Below are 13,916 nucleotides of genomic sequence, written 5' to 3'. Positions count from 1 at the left end.
GGGAATGATTGGGACAGTGGTGTTGCAGTTGATGAGAAAGTGAGGGGGAAGAGTGATGATTTACTTTGCCATTTGTAGCGTAAAGATGGTAGGCAACCCTAATGATGTTGGGGAAATATGCATGTAGGGCTCACTTCGGCAAGTATCAGCTTGTCCTTATCTGCCCTTGCATCTCAGAGCCCCAGTTGCAGCCGTGGCCAGGTGTGCCGTCTATATGATAAGGCTGAAGTCCTCTCTCAGACCAGATCTGGCTACCTTCATTCATATGTTCACCACCTGTGTGGCAGGCTACAGTAATATGCCATATGTGGGGCTTCTTTTGATGGTTATTACATGTTCCCCATCTGGTGCAGAATGCCACAGTCTTCACCTTGACAGGGGTGGCTCATCAAGATCTGCTTAGAATGGTGTGCCCTGTCTCCACTGGGTTCCTGTTCTCTTGCATGTGCAATTTTAAAATGATGATGTTTTTGTGTGTACGAGGTTTCTTTCTATCTTATGTCCCCTTGTTATCTTTGACACACACCAAAGGTACTATCTTGGTAACTATGTCAGCATGTCAAATTATAGCACTGTGTGCATGTGGGAGAGGTATCGTCAGTGACTGCATTACAAGATTCAGACATGGAAATTCATCAAAGCCAGAGTTTTTGGAAAGCTCTGTTAGATCTTCCTGTTTACTGACATTTGATGATGGGGCAAATGCTATTGGGGGTTGAGGTTTTAGCATGGCTATTTTATGTGGTAGTGGTGTCGAATCAACTGTGCTAAGCTATATACATAAAACATTCTGAGAACATCTTTTCTGTATTCTGGTTTTTCCAAAATTAAATATTACCTCCAGTAGTTTCTTAGAGGCAGGAAGAATTTTGTAGTAGATTTGTTACTACCCCGCCCTTGTTAACATTAATTACTAAAAAACTTTGTAATTTTCATACCTTTTCTTATAATTTCCCCTTTATACAGGTATGGAGCAAAAGGAAGCGCTGTAAGAATAGAAGTAGTAGTGTATACAGGCAGAGAAGGAAAAAGTTCCCAGGGTTGTCCGATTGCCAAGTGGGTAAGTTTTTATTTTATAGCAGTAATATATCTATTTGAATGCTTGAATTTTATTTTCTTTAATACATACCTTGTGCTTATAAACTGCTTCTCTTCCAAAGCCTTTTCCCCAAACGTTAGGCTTGATTGAATCATTATCTTTGCTGAAAGTATTAACATATATTCTCTCAGTAGTTCTTAGAACAGTTGTAGGTAGTAGGGTTGCCAGTTCTGGGTTGGAAAATACCTAGAGATTTTGGGGGTGGGGCCTCAGGAGGGTGAGGTTTGGGGAGGGAGTTGAATGGGGTATAATGCCATAGTCCACCTTTCAAAGCTGCCATTTTCTCCAGGTGAACTGAAATCTTGCTGCCTGGGAGAACTCCAGCTACCACCTGGAGGTTGGCAACCCTAGTAGCTAGGCCAGTATTATCCCCATATTTCAGATGGAAGGGGCTGAGCCACTGACTTCATGGTTGGGCTGGAGACTTCCCAGATCATAGTTCTTAACCACCCCAGCTCTCAGTAAATTTATGCCTTGTTCATACGAGCTTTTCAGGCATTTATAATACGAAGTTGCACATATTGCATTTGGTTTTAATGGTCCACTCATGTTCTCACTAACATCCCATTCTGAAGACTTTCTGCATTAGCAAATGAATCCTTAGATGGGGCATATCACAGTCCTAAGTATGTGTATAGAAGTAAGACCCATTGAGGAGAGTTGGACTTACTCCCTATGTTTAAGGTTGCATCCCTAATCTCTGATGTTGTTCTAGCATTTACACAGCTATTTAGGTTTGGGTTGGACATGTGACCAGCGAAAAAAGGTTTGGTCAATTGCATGGTCAGATGTCAATATTTTATAGTAGTGCCATCAGAACAATAAATACCTTTTAATCAAAAGATGCTCGTGCTATTAATAAAATTAAACTAAGTGGTGTTTTGTAAGAATTAATTTTTTAAAAATTGTAACATTATAACTTGTATCAATATCAGGCCACATTTCTATAACTAAGTTCATCTTCGGTCTTCACATGGGGACTGCGCCTTCACGCAGGCCCGCCACCAGCCTGGTTTTTCATAGCTAAGAAATTCTACAGAGTGGACACCCCTCCCCCAGCACCTAGTGCGATGGCTTCCCACCTGAACCGTCACGTGACTAGGGGAGGAATATCCCCCTCTCCCTCAGTTCCTTTTTTGCTGCCACCGTGTCTGGTCGTTCTTCTACAGTGTGCTAAGCAGGTTGGCGATATTTCTAGTAGTTTCATTGGTTTTCTGCAAATTGATCTGAGATAAACTTGTTTGGCTTAGCCCCGTATTTGTTGCTTGCTCCTCTGGCTATGGATTCTTGTTTGTCCCATGTGAAGGGAAAATGTTTTTTCTCGTTCATTCATTCATAAACCTTTAATGGCATATAAATTGTTACAATTAGTACGAACAATGGTCATAAATCTTAAAACCGATAAGATAAAATCATAGCCAGTAACATCAGATATCAGAGGTTATACGTTTTTGGACATTTAGCACTTCTACTAAAAAATAGGTGACATCCACAGTAACCTCTGGAACTGAATCATTCATTAAAAATTGACATTTAACTTTATTAGAAAGGTAAAACTTGGGATGTAACCAGTTTTTTAACCATTTTCTACGAGGTGTTTCATATAGAGGGCAATCACATAAAATATGTTCAATTGTATCCAAGGAATTTGAATTACAGGGGCAAGTCCGTTCATGAATTGGGATTTGATGGAACCTTCCATACAGTATCCTAGATGCTTGCTCCTCTGGCTATGGATTCTTGTTTGTCCCACGTGAAGGGAAAATGTTTTTTCTCGTTTCGGACATCTTTGCCTTGTTTCCCCAAATCTCGGAAATATGGCTTCCAAGGCACTTTTCAAAAAGTGTGCCATGAAGATGACTCACACTGATGAGCATCAACTGTGTCTTCTGTGTTTGGGTGAGACCCACAATGTGCAGATCTGTCCGGGGTGCTTAAAATTTACTCCGAAGGCCAAAGCATACAGGGCTGCCTGACTGAAAGCAGCCCTATGGGAGAATGCCATGGTTGCCCCTGCCCAGGCAGAGCCAAATCACACCCCGTCCAGACCACCATTAGTGCAGTCGGTCCTGACACTTCCAACGGCGACATCAAATATCAAAACTGCATTGATCCGATCTTCAGCTTCCCTAAAGACAGTTCTGAGCTCGGTTCCAGCTTCAGCTCTGAAGGTTCAAACGATGCAACCACAGAAATCGGCGCTCAAATGCAAGGAGAAGCATAAGGCGGAATTGGAACCAGCACCCAAGATACACCCGGAAAAGAGCAAGCATAGAGAGAAATCAGAAAAGAGAAAATCCCCTGAGTTCGAAGTGATCCTGGTCTCCCCGAGGACACATTCTTTGCACTCCAGCTCTCCATTGCACTCCTTTTCTGAGGTGGTTCCAGAGGTCATCTTTAGTGGCGAAGCAGAACTGACCCTGGTTTGCTTGGAACTGACTACCAACCTACTGGACCCTCAATCCTTCAATCCAGTTCTGATCCAGGACTGGGTTGATTTTTGTCGGGTCCAACAGATGGAATGGATGGTGAGTCAATACCAAAATACACTGATCCTTACTGTCTCAGGTACACAGCCTCCCTTCACCCAAGTATCCAAGTATGAGGAGTCGGAACAGGATGTTGAACTAGCACCATCCACCTATGGTTCCGAGAGCTGTTCAGGGACTTTGCCTGATGAGAATATTGGGGACCTCAGCCCTATGTCCCCTAGTGAGGACATTAGACTTCACAAAGAACAGACGTTCTGTATGGCAGAGGCCTTGGAGACAGATATGTATACCTCTCAGGAGAAGCCAAGGGACAAAATTCTAAGCAGGCTTCACTCAGGTACACCTTCGGTAGCAGCCTCCCCAGTTCTCGTAGGCCTCGTTGAGCTAAAGGAGGTGATTTGGAAAAAAAACAAAAAAAACTTCTGCCCCTCAACCACTAAGAAACTGGAAAATCTCTATAGAATTAAGTCAGGAACAGCGGAGTTCCTTTCAATTCACCCTCCCCCATCTTCTATTGTGGCTACGGAGATGCAGCAAAACAGAGAACAGGACAGTACTACTCCCCATCAGACAAAGAGAGCAGACGTCTGGATTCTCTGGGAAGGTGCTTCTATACCGCAGCAGCTCTCAATTTTAAGGTAGCAAACTACCAGACCATTATGGCAGGCTACCAATTATTTTTATGGGAGAAATTAGTGGCCCATTTTCAAAATGTACTGGAAGATACCAGGATACTCATGCATACTATCCAGTCAGAGGCTGTCACGCTCTCTAAGCAGGAGATCTCGACTGGTAAGCACTCAGCAGAGGTGGCTGTCAGGGGCCTCACAGCAGCAGTTATCCTTAGAAGACACACCTGACTACGTACCACAGCCCTGCCGGTTCACACGAGAGCTCAGATGGAGGACCTGCCATTCAAAGGGGAAACCCTGTTTGCCCCCTCAACAACTGAATTCCTCAAAAATAGGACAGAGGAAAGGAAGACTGCGAGAACTTACGATGTGCTCCCCTATGGACTACAGGGAAGGGACATGCCACCCTACCAACAGGGATATGCGACCCCCTTCTATAGAGGCAGCCGTTTTCAACATAGTCAATCACAGTACCAGCAGTATCCTCAACAATGATCCTACCAACAGCAGCAATACCATTCTCCCTACCAGTTCCAACAGATTGGTAAATACAGAGGTGGCTCCAGACCCAAGTCAGCCCCCACCCCAGCATGCTCAGAAAAAGCAACAGTGCCAAACTCAGAGATTCTGACTATGCCATCTAGCACCATTAGAGGGGAAACCTTTTGGGACCAGGTTGGCCTATTTTTACCCCCAGTGGTCACATATATGTTTGAATTTTTGGGTTCTACAAATAATAGCAGAGGGCTACACCTGCTCCTCTCCCAAATCTGCAAGGGAAAATCCCTTCCCAGAGTTGGCCGACCAACCACGAGACCTCCTGGCAAAGGGCGCAGTTGAAAAGGTTGAAGTTCATCACCACTGTAGGGGCTTTTCTTCCAGAGTATTTGTCATTGACAAAAAAGATGGGTGTGTGTGACAGATCTAAGGGAGACTTGAATTTCTCTGTCAGAAATTTGATGGCATTCAGAGGCTTGTGGTAAAAGTTCAAAACAAAATGATGTTACCCGCCCTGAGTCAGCTTGCTGGGGAGGGAGGGCTATAAGTCAAATAAATAAAAAACTAAAACTAAAACAGGAATTTATTTATAACAGAAAGGCAGGATGAGGATTTAGGCAGGTAAACTTGGATTTCAGAAAGATATTAGGATATTCCAATCACAGAGAGTAGTCACTTCACAATAATATATATTTATACAAGAGAGGTTTGGTTCTTTTAGACGGAATGGCTAAGATTCACTTTAGAATCTTTGTTTTCACTGAGAGGCTTGTTTTTGTTTGTCAGTTTGTTGTTTAGATTTTGCTTGAGTTGACTTTAAAACACGCTCCAGTTTCAGTTTCTGGTGTAAGGAACTACACGTCACTCTTCATCAGTTTAACACTTAAACTGGACTGAGATTACTCAGGACTCTAGAGACTAATTCTCCTCAACCTTACTTAGGGATCACTCAATACACCTGAGATGAATTCCCTCTCCCTGGTTTTCGAGAACTCTTTTTCCTCAGAGCTAACTCCCAATGTCAAAACCCAGACGCACTCTGTTCACTCAGAGTTAACATCCTTATTACCCAGTTGCTGATTCTGTATTAATCAAACAACTTAAAATCCTCATGCAGTACACAGCTGCTACTAGCTTCTCAGAGCTCTGCCTGTCCTGATCTCAAGCTAAACTTCCCCTCTCACTGACTGAGAGCTGAATGTAACACTTTCACTAGCCACTCCCAGGACTCCCTTTAGTTGTCAATCAACTGCCTCCAAGGCAAGAACAGCTTCCTGGTTTCTGTTGCCTTCTTCACAGGGGCATAGACCCATCCTTGATTTAAGGGAGTTAAATAACTGTTTGAGGTTTCAGAATTTAGAATGGCCTCCCTTCCTGAAGTTCTGGAATTGCTTTCGGTCAATTCTTGGTTTGCAGTGTTGGATCTTAAAGATGCTTATTTCCATATTTCCATATAGCCGTACACCCTTCATACAGGAAATACCTTAGATTCTGGTATGGAGAGGCAACATACCAATACACGGTTCTACCCATTGGACTTGCAACAACCCTGAGAGTATTTACCAAATTTATGGCTGTAGTAGTAGCGCACCTTAGGACTCTAGGATGCTGTGTTTTTCCATATTTAGATGATTGGTTAATAGTAGCAGACTCTAGGGACACACTCCAGAACCGCGTTGAATTGGTCATTGATGCATGCTCTAACTTGTGCTTGCTTGCAAATTGAGAAAAATCAAAACTCCAGCCATCACAAAAGGTCCAGTTTGTTGGGGCTGTTCTATATTCAGTTAGCGCAAGATCCGTTCTCCCTGAGGATAGAGCTTTAGTCCTTAGGAACATGGTCACTCTTTTAAGCAGTCTAGACAGCAATCTGCCAAAGCTATTCAACGTCTTCTAGGCCAAAGCTATTCAACGTCTTCTAGGCCTTATGGCATCCACTACTGCAGTAGTTGGACTCGCAAGATTGTACATGAGAGACCTTCTAAATTGGTTTATCAGACATTATGACCCGCGGGTAATCCCTCAACACCACCATTTCTCCCTCTGAGGAACGGGCATCTTGATTGGGTGATTTTCGCTGCTTGCCCAGGGAGGGTGGGACTAATTTCTGCTTCCTGTCCCTCTGGCAGGAATCTCCCACTCATCTTCAGTTTCTATTCCTGCCTTAACCGGGGAAGGCTGCTTGGAGAGCTCTCTCCAAGGCTTCTAGATTTAGGATAGAAACTAGTGATTTTTTTCCTCACCTTTCGCTTCTTAAAACCTTCTCAACCCTACCTGTTCTTTAAACTAATCCTTCTCTTTTTCAACTTCTTTGTCCTCCATTCTTTCGTCTGCCTCCCCCCCCCCCCGATCTTCTACTTCTAAACGGGGCAGTCTGGGAGGAAACAACATGGCCGACGAGACAAGTAGTCGGGCAGATGAGCTCCTTTCCAAGGAGGATTTCATTGATGGCGGGCTTACTTGCGAGGAACAGGAGCTCCGCTGCTGAAGACGTGCCTCCTCGCAGCAGCACAATAGCGGAGACGAGGAGAGCGCGTGAAAGAGAAAGCGATCCGACGCACCTGTGTCTTTTGGCACAAAATTACTGCAAGTGGCCAACCGCCCTCCAGCACCTCCCATTTGCCCCCTAGTGGCAATGTGGGAGTAATTACAGGCCCTAATACATCGGCAGAGCTGGAGTCACTGAGCGGTGACTCCTACAGTCTCCAACCTCCCACTGACCGGAGAAGCATCTCCGGACCTTAAAGGCCATAAAGCATTTAGAGTCTATTGGAGCAATAGAGGAGGTGCCCCGGGAGGAATGCCGCACTGGGGTCTATTCGGTGTTCTTCACTGTCCCCAAGAAAAATGGGGATTGAAGGGCGATCTTAGATCTAAAATTTGTAAACTGGTTTGTTCAGTACAAGAAGTTCCGGATGGAGACGCTTTGCTCTATCATAGAAGCACTCTGCCCAGGAGCATACCTCTCATCCATAGACCTCACAGAGGCATGCCTCCATGTGCCCATTCATGTTGCCCACAGAAAGTTTCTCCAGTTTGCCTACCTGGGAGAGCACTTTCAATTCCGTGCCCTCCCCTTCGGATTGGCATCAGCCCCCAGGGTCTTTACCAAGGTCTGGTTACCTTGATAGTGGCACTACGCCAGGAAGGCCTACAACTGCACCCCTACCTGGACGACATTTTAATCTGTGCCCTGTCCAGGGAGTTGGCCCAGGTTCACACACAGGGGGTTACTCATTTTCTACAGAAGCATGGGTACCTCATAAATTGGCAGAAAAGCAGCTTATCGCCACAACACAAGTTGCTACATTTAGGGGTAATCCTAGACACAGTCAACAACTCAGTGACTACCCCCGGAAAAAGTAACTAAACTGTATCTAAATCAGCCAGCAAGGTGGCACGTTTGAGGTCGGCCAGACTGATGACTCTGGCCAAGCTCCAGGGAATAATGATATCCTGCTTAGGTTGCATGCAGTGGGCCAGATTCCACTCCCGCCAACTGCAGTGGCTCCTCCGTCCCTTCCAGAGGCAGATATTTGTGAGGGAGGACCCTCTGATATACCTGTCATTGCAAGTACGCAGGAGTATTCGTTGGTGGATGGTCCTCCCCAACCTAAACAAGGAGCAAGTCTACCTACACGAGGACCCAGTCCAGATCTATATGGATGCGAGCATGGAAGGACAGGGAGTGACCCTGCAGGGACAGCTAGCCCAAGGTCAATGGAACCTAGAGGAGAAGTCTCTACACATCAGTCGGTTAGAGATCAGAGCCATCAGGAGAGCCCTGTCCTTCTTTGGCCCATCATTACAGAACAACCACATGTTGATCAGAACCAACAACACCACAGCAAAGGCCCATATCAACAAGGAGGGGGGCTCATGATCTTCAAACCTGCATCAGAAAGTTCACCCAATTCTGCAGTGGGCAGAGAGACACCTTTGTTCCCTGTGGGCCGAACACATCCAGGGAACCCAGAATGTCCACGCGGACTGGCTGAGCTGACAACGGGTGGAAGAAGGGGAATGGTCCCTTCCCAGGGAAGTCTTCCAGCAAATAGCCAACAGGTTCGGTCCCCCTCCCCCGGTGGGCCTTGTCGCCTCTCCGACGAACCGGCAGCTGGAGCACTTTTACTCCAGGTACCATCACCCAGACGCAGAGCAGATGGACGCCCAGCTGACCCCCTGGCCGAAAGGTCTTCTGTAGGCTTTCCCTCCTCTACCCCTGCTCCCGCAAGGAAAGCGCCACAGTACTCCTGGTAGCTCCGGACTGACCAAGGAGACCGTGGTATTCAACCTTAGTAGAACTGTCCATCAGAGATCTGTGGCGGCTACCTCTACAACCCGACCTACTACCAGGGTCCCATCTACCACCCCAACCCAGGCTGGTTCCAGCTGACTGTGTGGCTATTGAGAGGAGCAGGCTCCTAGAATTGGGCTACTCCCCAGAGGTGGTGGATACCATGCTCCAGTCATGTAGACCAGCAACGCGAAGCATCTACAATACTACCTGGAAGGCCTTCGCTCAGTGGACCAGGAGGAAGCGTCTTGACCCACTTCACCCCTCCACAGCGGACATCCTCGCCTTCCTGCAGGATGGAGTTTCCCAAGATCTCAAAGTGAAAACTCTATGAAGACAAGTCTTGACCATTGTTACGGTGATCCCTCACCTGGACGGGTTTGAGATTTCCAAGCACCGCACATCAAGTCTTTCCTAAAAGGGGTCATGCAACCTAAACCTCTACCGGTCCACCATTTTCCCACCTGGCGGCTCCACGTGGTTCTGCCAGCTCTTACTAAGCCACCGTTCGAACCCCCGAGGGAGGTGTCACTTAAGTTCGTCAGGATGAAGACTCTTTTCTTAGTCACAGTCATGTCGGCACGCAGAATGTCGGAGCTAGGATCTCTCTCCATTAGTGAAGGCTTATGCATCTTCCACGCAGATAAGGTAGTTCTCCGCCCAGACCCTACCTTCATACCAAAAGGGAACTTTTTGTTCCATAGACAACAAGAGATCCACCTCCTATCTTTTTGTAATAACCCTCAACTCAGCAAGGAGAAAGAATGCCATAGACTAGACCTACGGAGAGCCCTGTGCATCTACATCCGGCGCACAGCCCCCATTAGAAAAACTGAGACCATGTTTATCTCCCTTTCGGGCCCAAAGAAGGGAGACAAATGTTCTAGCCCTGCCATCAGCACCATCATAAAGCAATGTATTTCAGAGGCATATCAAGCCAGTGACATTCCATTTCCTGCAGGGATAACAGCCCATTCGGTGAGAAGTGCAGCAATGTCAGCGGCTTTCGCAAGACATGCCTCTGTGGATGAAATTTGCAGGGCGGCCACATGGTCATTGGCCTCCACATTTGTCTGCTACTACAGAATTAATGTGTTCTCTTCCACTGACGCGGCCTTTGGGAGGAGTGCTACAACAGGTGGTAGAAGATTCATAAATCCCACCCGACATTATGGACAGCTCTTGCAGGTCCCAATCAAGATATCTGTTCCTCAGAGGGAGAAGGGTACCCTGGCTACTTACCGTGAGGGTCCTTTCTCCTCTGAGGTATAAGGGCATCTTGCCCTCCTGAAGTAAATCAACGGCAAGATCTTCTACACACACACACCAAAAAAAGTGGGGGAATATATTAATGTTCGGGAAAATTCCCTGGGTTCCCTTATCTGAGCTAACCACTCTGTTATACTTAACACTCTGTTTTTGGTATTCTTTCAGTTGTTGCCACGTTGGCTAGAGTTTTTATTGTCTTGCCAGTAATAGTTTGTTAGCAGGGTTGTGAGTTCCTGTCCTTAGAGACTTGACAAGTCTGGAAACTGAAGATGAGTGGGAGATTCCTGCTAGAGGGACAGGAAGCGGAAATTAGTTCCTGCCTCCCTGGGCAAGCAGCGAGAATCACCCAATCAAGATGCCCTTATACCTCAGAGAAGAAAGGACCCTCATGGTAAGTAGCCAGGGTACCCTTTTCGGTGCCCAGGGCAGTCAGTTAGTCTCTTGACTGGTGGCTCCTTGACATGAACCTTTTTACAGGAGTCTAGTTTGGTAGATGATCCCCACAAAGATTAGTGACTACGGATGCTTCATTCACAGGTTGGGGAGCTCGCATGGGAAGCAGATTGGCCCATGTATTATGGGATGAAAGTTCTACGGTTTGCATATTAATGTGTTAGATCTTCGTGCTGTCAGATTTGCCCTAACTTCCTTTGCAGATATGCTCCAGAACACCAGGGTGTTGATCCAGACAGACAATACTTCAGTAGTATTATGTCAACAAACAAAGGGGGACAGGATCTCTGTCTCTCTGCGGGGAGGCTCAGAGGACCTGGCATGTGGCTCTGTCATACCACGTGCAACTCGGGGCAATACCCATTGATGGAGCGCAGAACACCCTTGCAGACAGCCTCAGTCGTGCCTTTCAAACAAACCACGAATGGTAACTTCAGGCGAAGGATCCCACTGAGTGAAATCTGGAGGTCGGCAACCTGGTCAACAGAAGAGGCATTTGTCAAGCACTATGCACTAGACATGCAAGCAAGGAGAGATGCGGAAGTTGGAAAGGCACTGCTTCAGACATTATTCCAGTAAGATCGCTGCCCACCTCTTTGTTTCGGTCAGCTTGCTACAATCCCCATGTGGAACTGCACTGAAGACCAAAGATGAAAACAGAGTTGCACTTACCTGTAACTGTTGTTTATCGAGGTCTTCTGGGCAGACACACATCCCTCCCTCCTGCCCCCTTGCGAGCTCTCTTACTGTCATTCTTATGTGTTACTGCCCTTTTGAGCTTGTGGCGGTGTTCAGGAACTGATGGAGAGAGGGACGCTCCTCTCCTAGTCACATGATGGTTCGGACGGGAGGCCGTCATGCTGGGGGAGGGGCATCCCCTCTGTAGAATTTTTTAACTATGAAAAACCAGGCTGGTGGCAGGCCTGCGCGCAGGTCCAGTCCCCGTGTGTGTGTGCGCGTGCACACAGAAGACCTCCATGAACAGCAGTTACAGGTAATTGCAACTCTGTTTTATTCCGTGAAGTGTCCGTCTCTTTAGATTTTATTCTGGGACGCCAGGATTATCAACTAGCTTTTGACCCCCATCCTTAGCATCAAGTTCATCATTTGTGTTCCCTTCTCCCTTTTTACTTGAATAATGACTATTGCAGAGGTAGAGGGCAAACAGTCCTGACCGTCTATCCTTGCTTACAAATGATGCCATGGTGAAATTAGGAAGATACTGGTCACCTGCACACATTTTTGGTTTCATGGAATAATTTATGGTGATTTGACTTTGGTCAGCTGACTGGGATGCCAGTCCTACTTGGATTCAAGGCTTTAGTCACGTGGACACCTTATCATGTGGACACCTAATTTTCAGTAACAGTTAAGTACATCATAATGCAGTTCTTTATGTATGGAGTTCCTTTAAACTATTTAAGGAGCCTAATAATTCAAATGAAGAACCAGGTTCCCAGACAGAAACATCCAGTAAGATCAAAGGAAAAGGTCAGTCATGGAGACAAGATGTCTTATACAGTTCTAAAACTACAACTTGGTTTTAGAAATTTCATAACAAAGAAGATCATTGTGTGGTTTTGTATGGATTGTATATAAGAATCATGAGCAACAGAGAATCCAAATAAATGTTGATAAACGCAGCAGATAATGAAAGTCGCTCTGAGCTCAACCTTCAGGTTGTGGAGGGCGGGGTAAAAATGCAATAAAATAAATAAATAGTAAGGCATTTATAGGTTTAGGGGTCTCTCCACCCCCCCCCCCATGAACACTTCTGTGTTAAATTCCCTGGGGGATAGACACTACCTCAATGGATTTTGCCCATTACATTTTCCTGCCTAACCCATTGCACCAGGGTTCCCAGAGGGTTTTACAAAAGATTCTGGAGGATAGAATCTAGGCCTGGATTGATATCAGGAATAATGAGACAAACTGGTAGGAACAAGAATGAAGTTTATATGGACAGAAACACATGACTGATATAAATAGGAACAACTAACCAGTAATTGTGGGGTGTTAGGTTTTATGCAGCATATGCCCAAGGAAAATCTCTCAGGCAGGCTTATAACAAACAATACAACACTACTGCAACATACTTACACACCAGACCCAGCAAGCCCTGCTGGCACAGTGTAACACTTAGGGCTCTCAGTTCCCCAGACAAGGACTTAACCAAAGATCTGGTATTTTCACAGAACTTTTAATTCCCACTTTTTAATTCCCACTTCCACCCTCTAACTCTCAACCTTCCAAGACCGAACTGACCAAGCTTCTCTCTGTCATAATTTAACATTTCCCAACCTACAGCTATTGGCTGGTTCAGAGCACGGCTGTCATTGGCTCTTGAGTTGCTGTAGTCCATTTCTGTGTTCTGCCTGTCACAGCTACCCTTTCAAACAGCACAGAAATCAACCATGTCAGACCTTGCTAAGCACTTCACATTTATGTCCATACAGGAGGCTGAGTTTGAAAACAGGACATAGATTTGTTACTCCGTACTGTTTAATGTCACAGCTGTTGGAATGAGTCACTTGCAGTGTTTTACACTTGTTTGCACATGAACCAATAATCTGATATTTGAAGCTGAAGCTTTCTGAAATAAATGCCACTGGTCTCATTATCTCTTGTGTGCAACTGTGGCACCTTTCATAGAAAAATTAATTACTTGATGAACTTGCCTGCTTTTCTGTTCTGGGCAAGTCAAGGTTTGTTCCATTGGATTCACCATTTTATAAAGTCAATTTATTACGTAAATAAACACACATTAGCTAACAACTATTTGCTTTGAGGCTGTTCTTGCACCTTTGAGGCCAATGAGAAAATCTCTCCCTTACTGACTTTCTCCATTTATTTGAGTAGTATTACTGGAGGTACGCAATCAAGAAAACAGGCAGTTCTTTGCAGCAGAGTTGTCTGTAGGCTGCTCATTTGTCATAGAATACTAGCTCAAGCCATGCCTTAGAGCAAGACAATTGAGTGGTGGTGGTGGGGTTCCAAATATATGCTAGGAGCTGCATTTAAATATTGAAATGGCAAATAGTGACTTTTTAAAGCAAAGAAATTATTAAAGAAGCTCTGTGTATGATTCTCATAAGTGTTGTTTTATTTTAAAAAATTCCTTGAAGAGCATTTTAATTTTGAATATTACCAGTGTGTTTAAAAAAAACAAAAAAACT

The 13,916-nt window shown here is 45.4% G+C and overlaps 1 protein-coding gene across 1 annotated transcript in view; it reads left to right on the top strand.

The window, feature by feature from the left end:
• TET1 (tet methylcytosine dioxygenase 1) overlaps window positions 1-13,916 on the top strand; it is a 94,726-nt gene that overhangs the window by 43,588 nt on the left and 37,222 nt on the right. The window contains exon 5 of the mRNA XM_056849998.1: window positions 967-1,060. Coding sequence (XP_056705976.1) covers window positions 967-1,060 — 94 coding nt within the window. The remainder of the gene's footprint in view (window positions 1-966; window positions 1,061-13,916) is intronic.

This window comes from Euleptes europaea, chromosome 5 (assembly GCF_029931775.1).
Source record: "Euleptes europaea isolate rEulEur1 chromosome 5, rEulEur1.hap1, whole genome shotgun sequence".
Taxonomy (NCBI): domain Eukaryota; kingdom Metazoa; phylum Chordata; class Lepidosauria; order Squamata; family Sphaerodactylidae; genus Euleptes; species Euleptes europaea.
The sequence above is the reverse complement of the archived record's forward strand: the minus strand, read 5'-3'. Positions and strand labels throughout refer to the sequence as shown.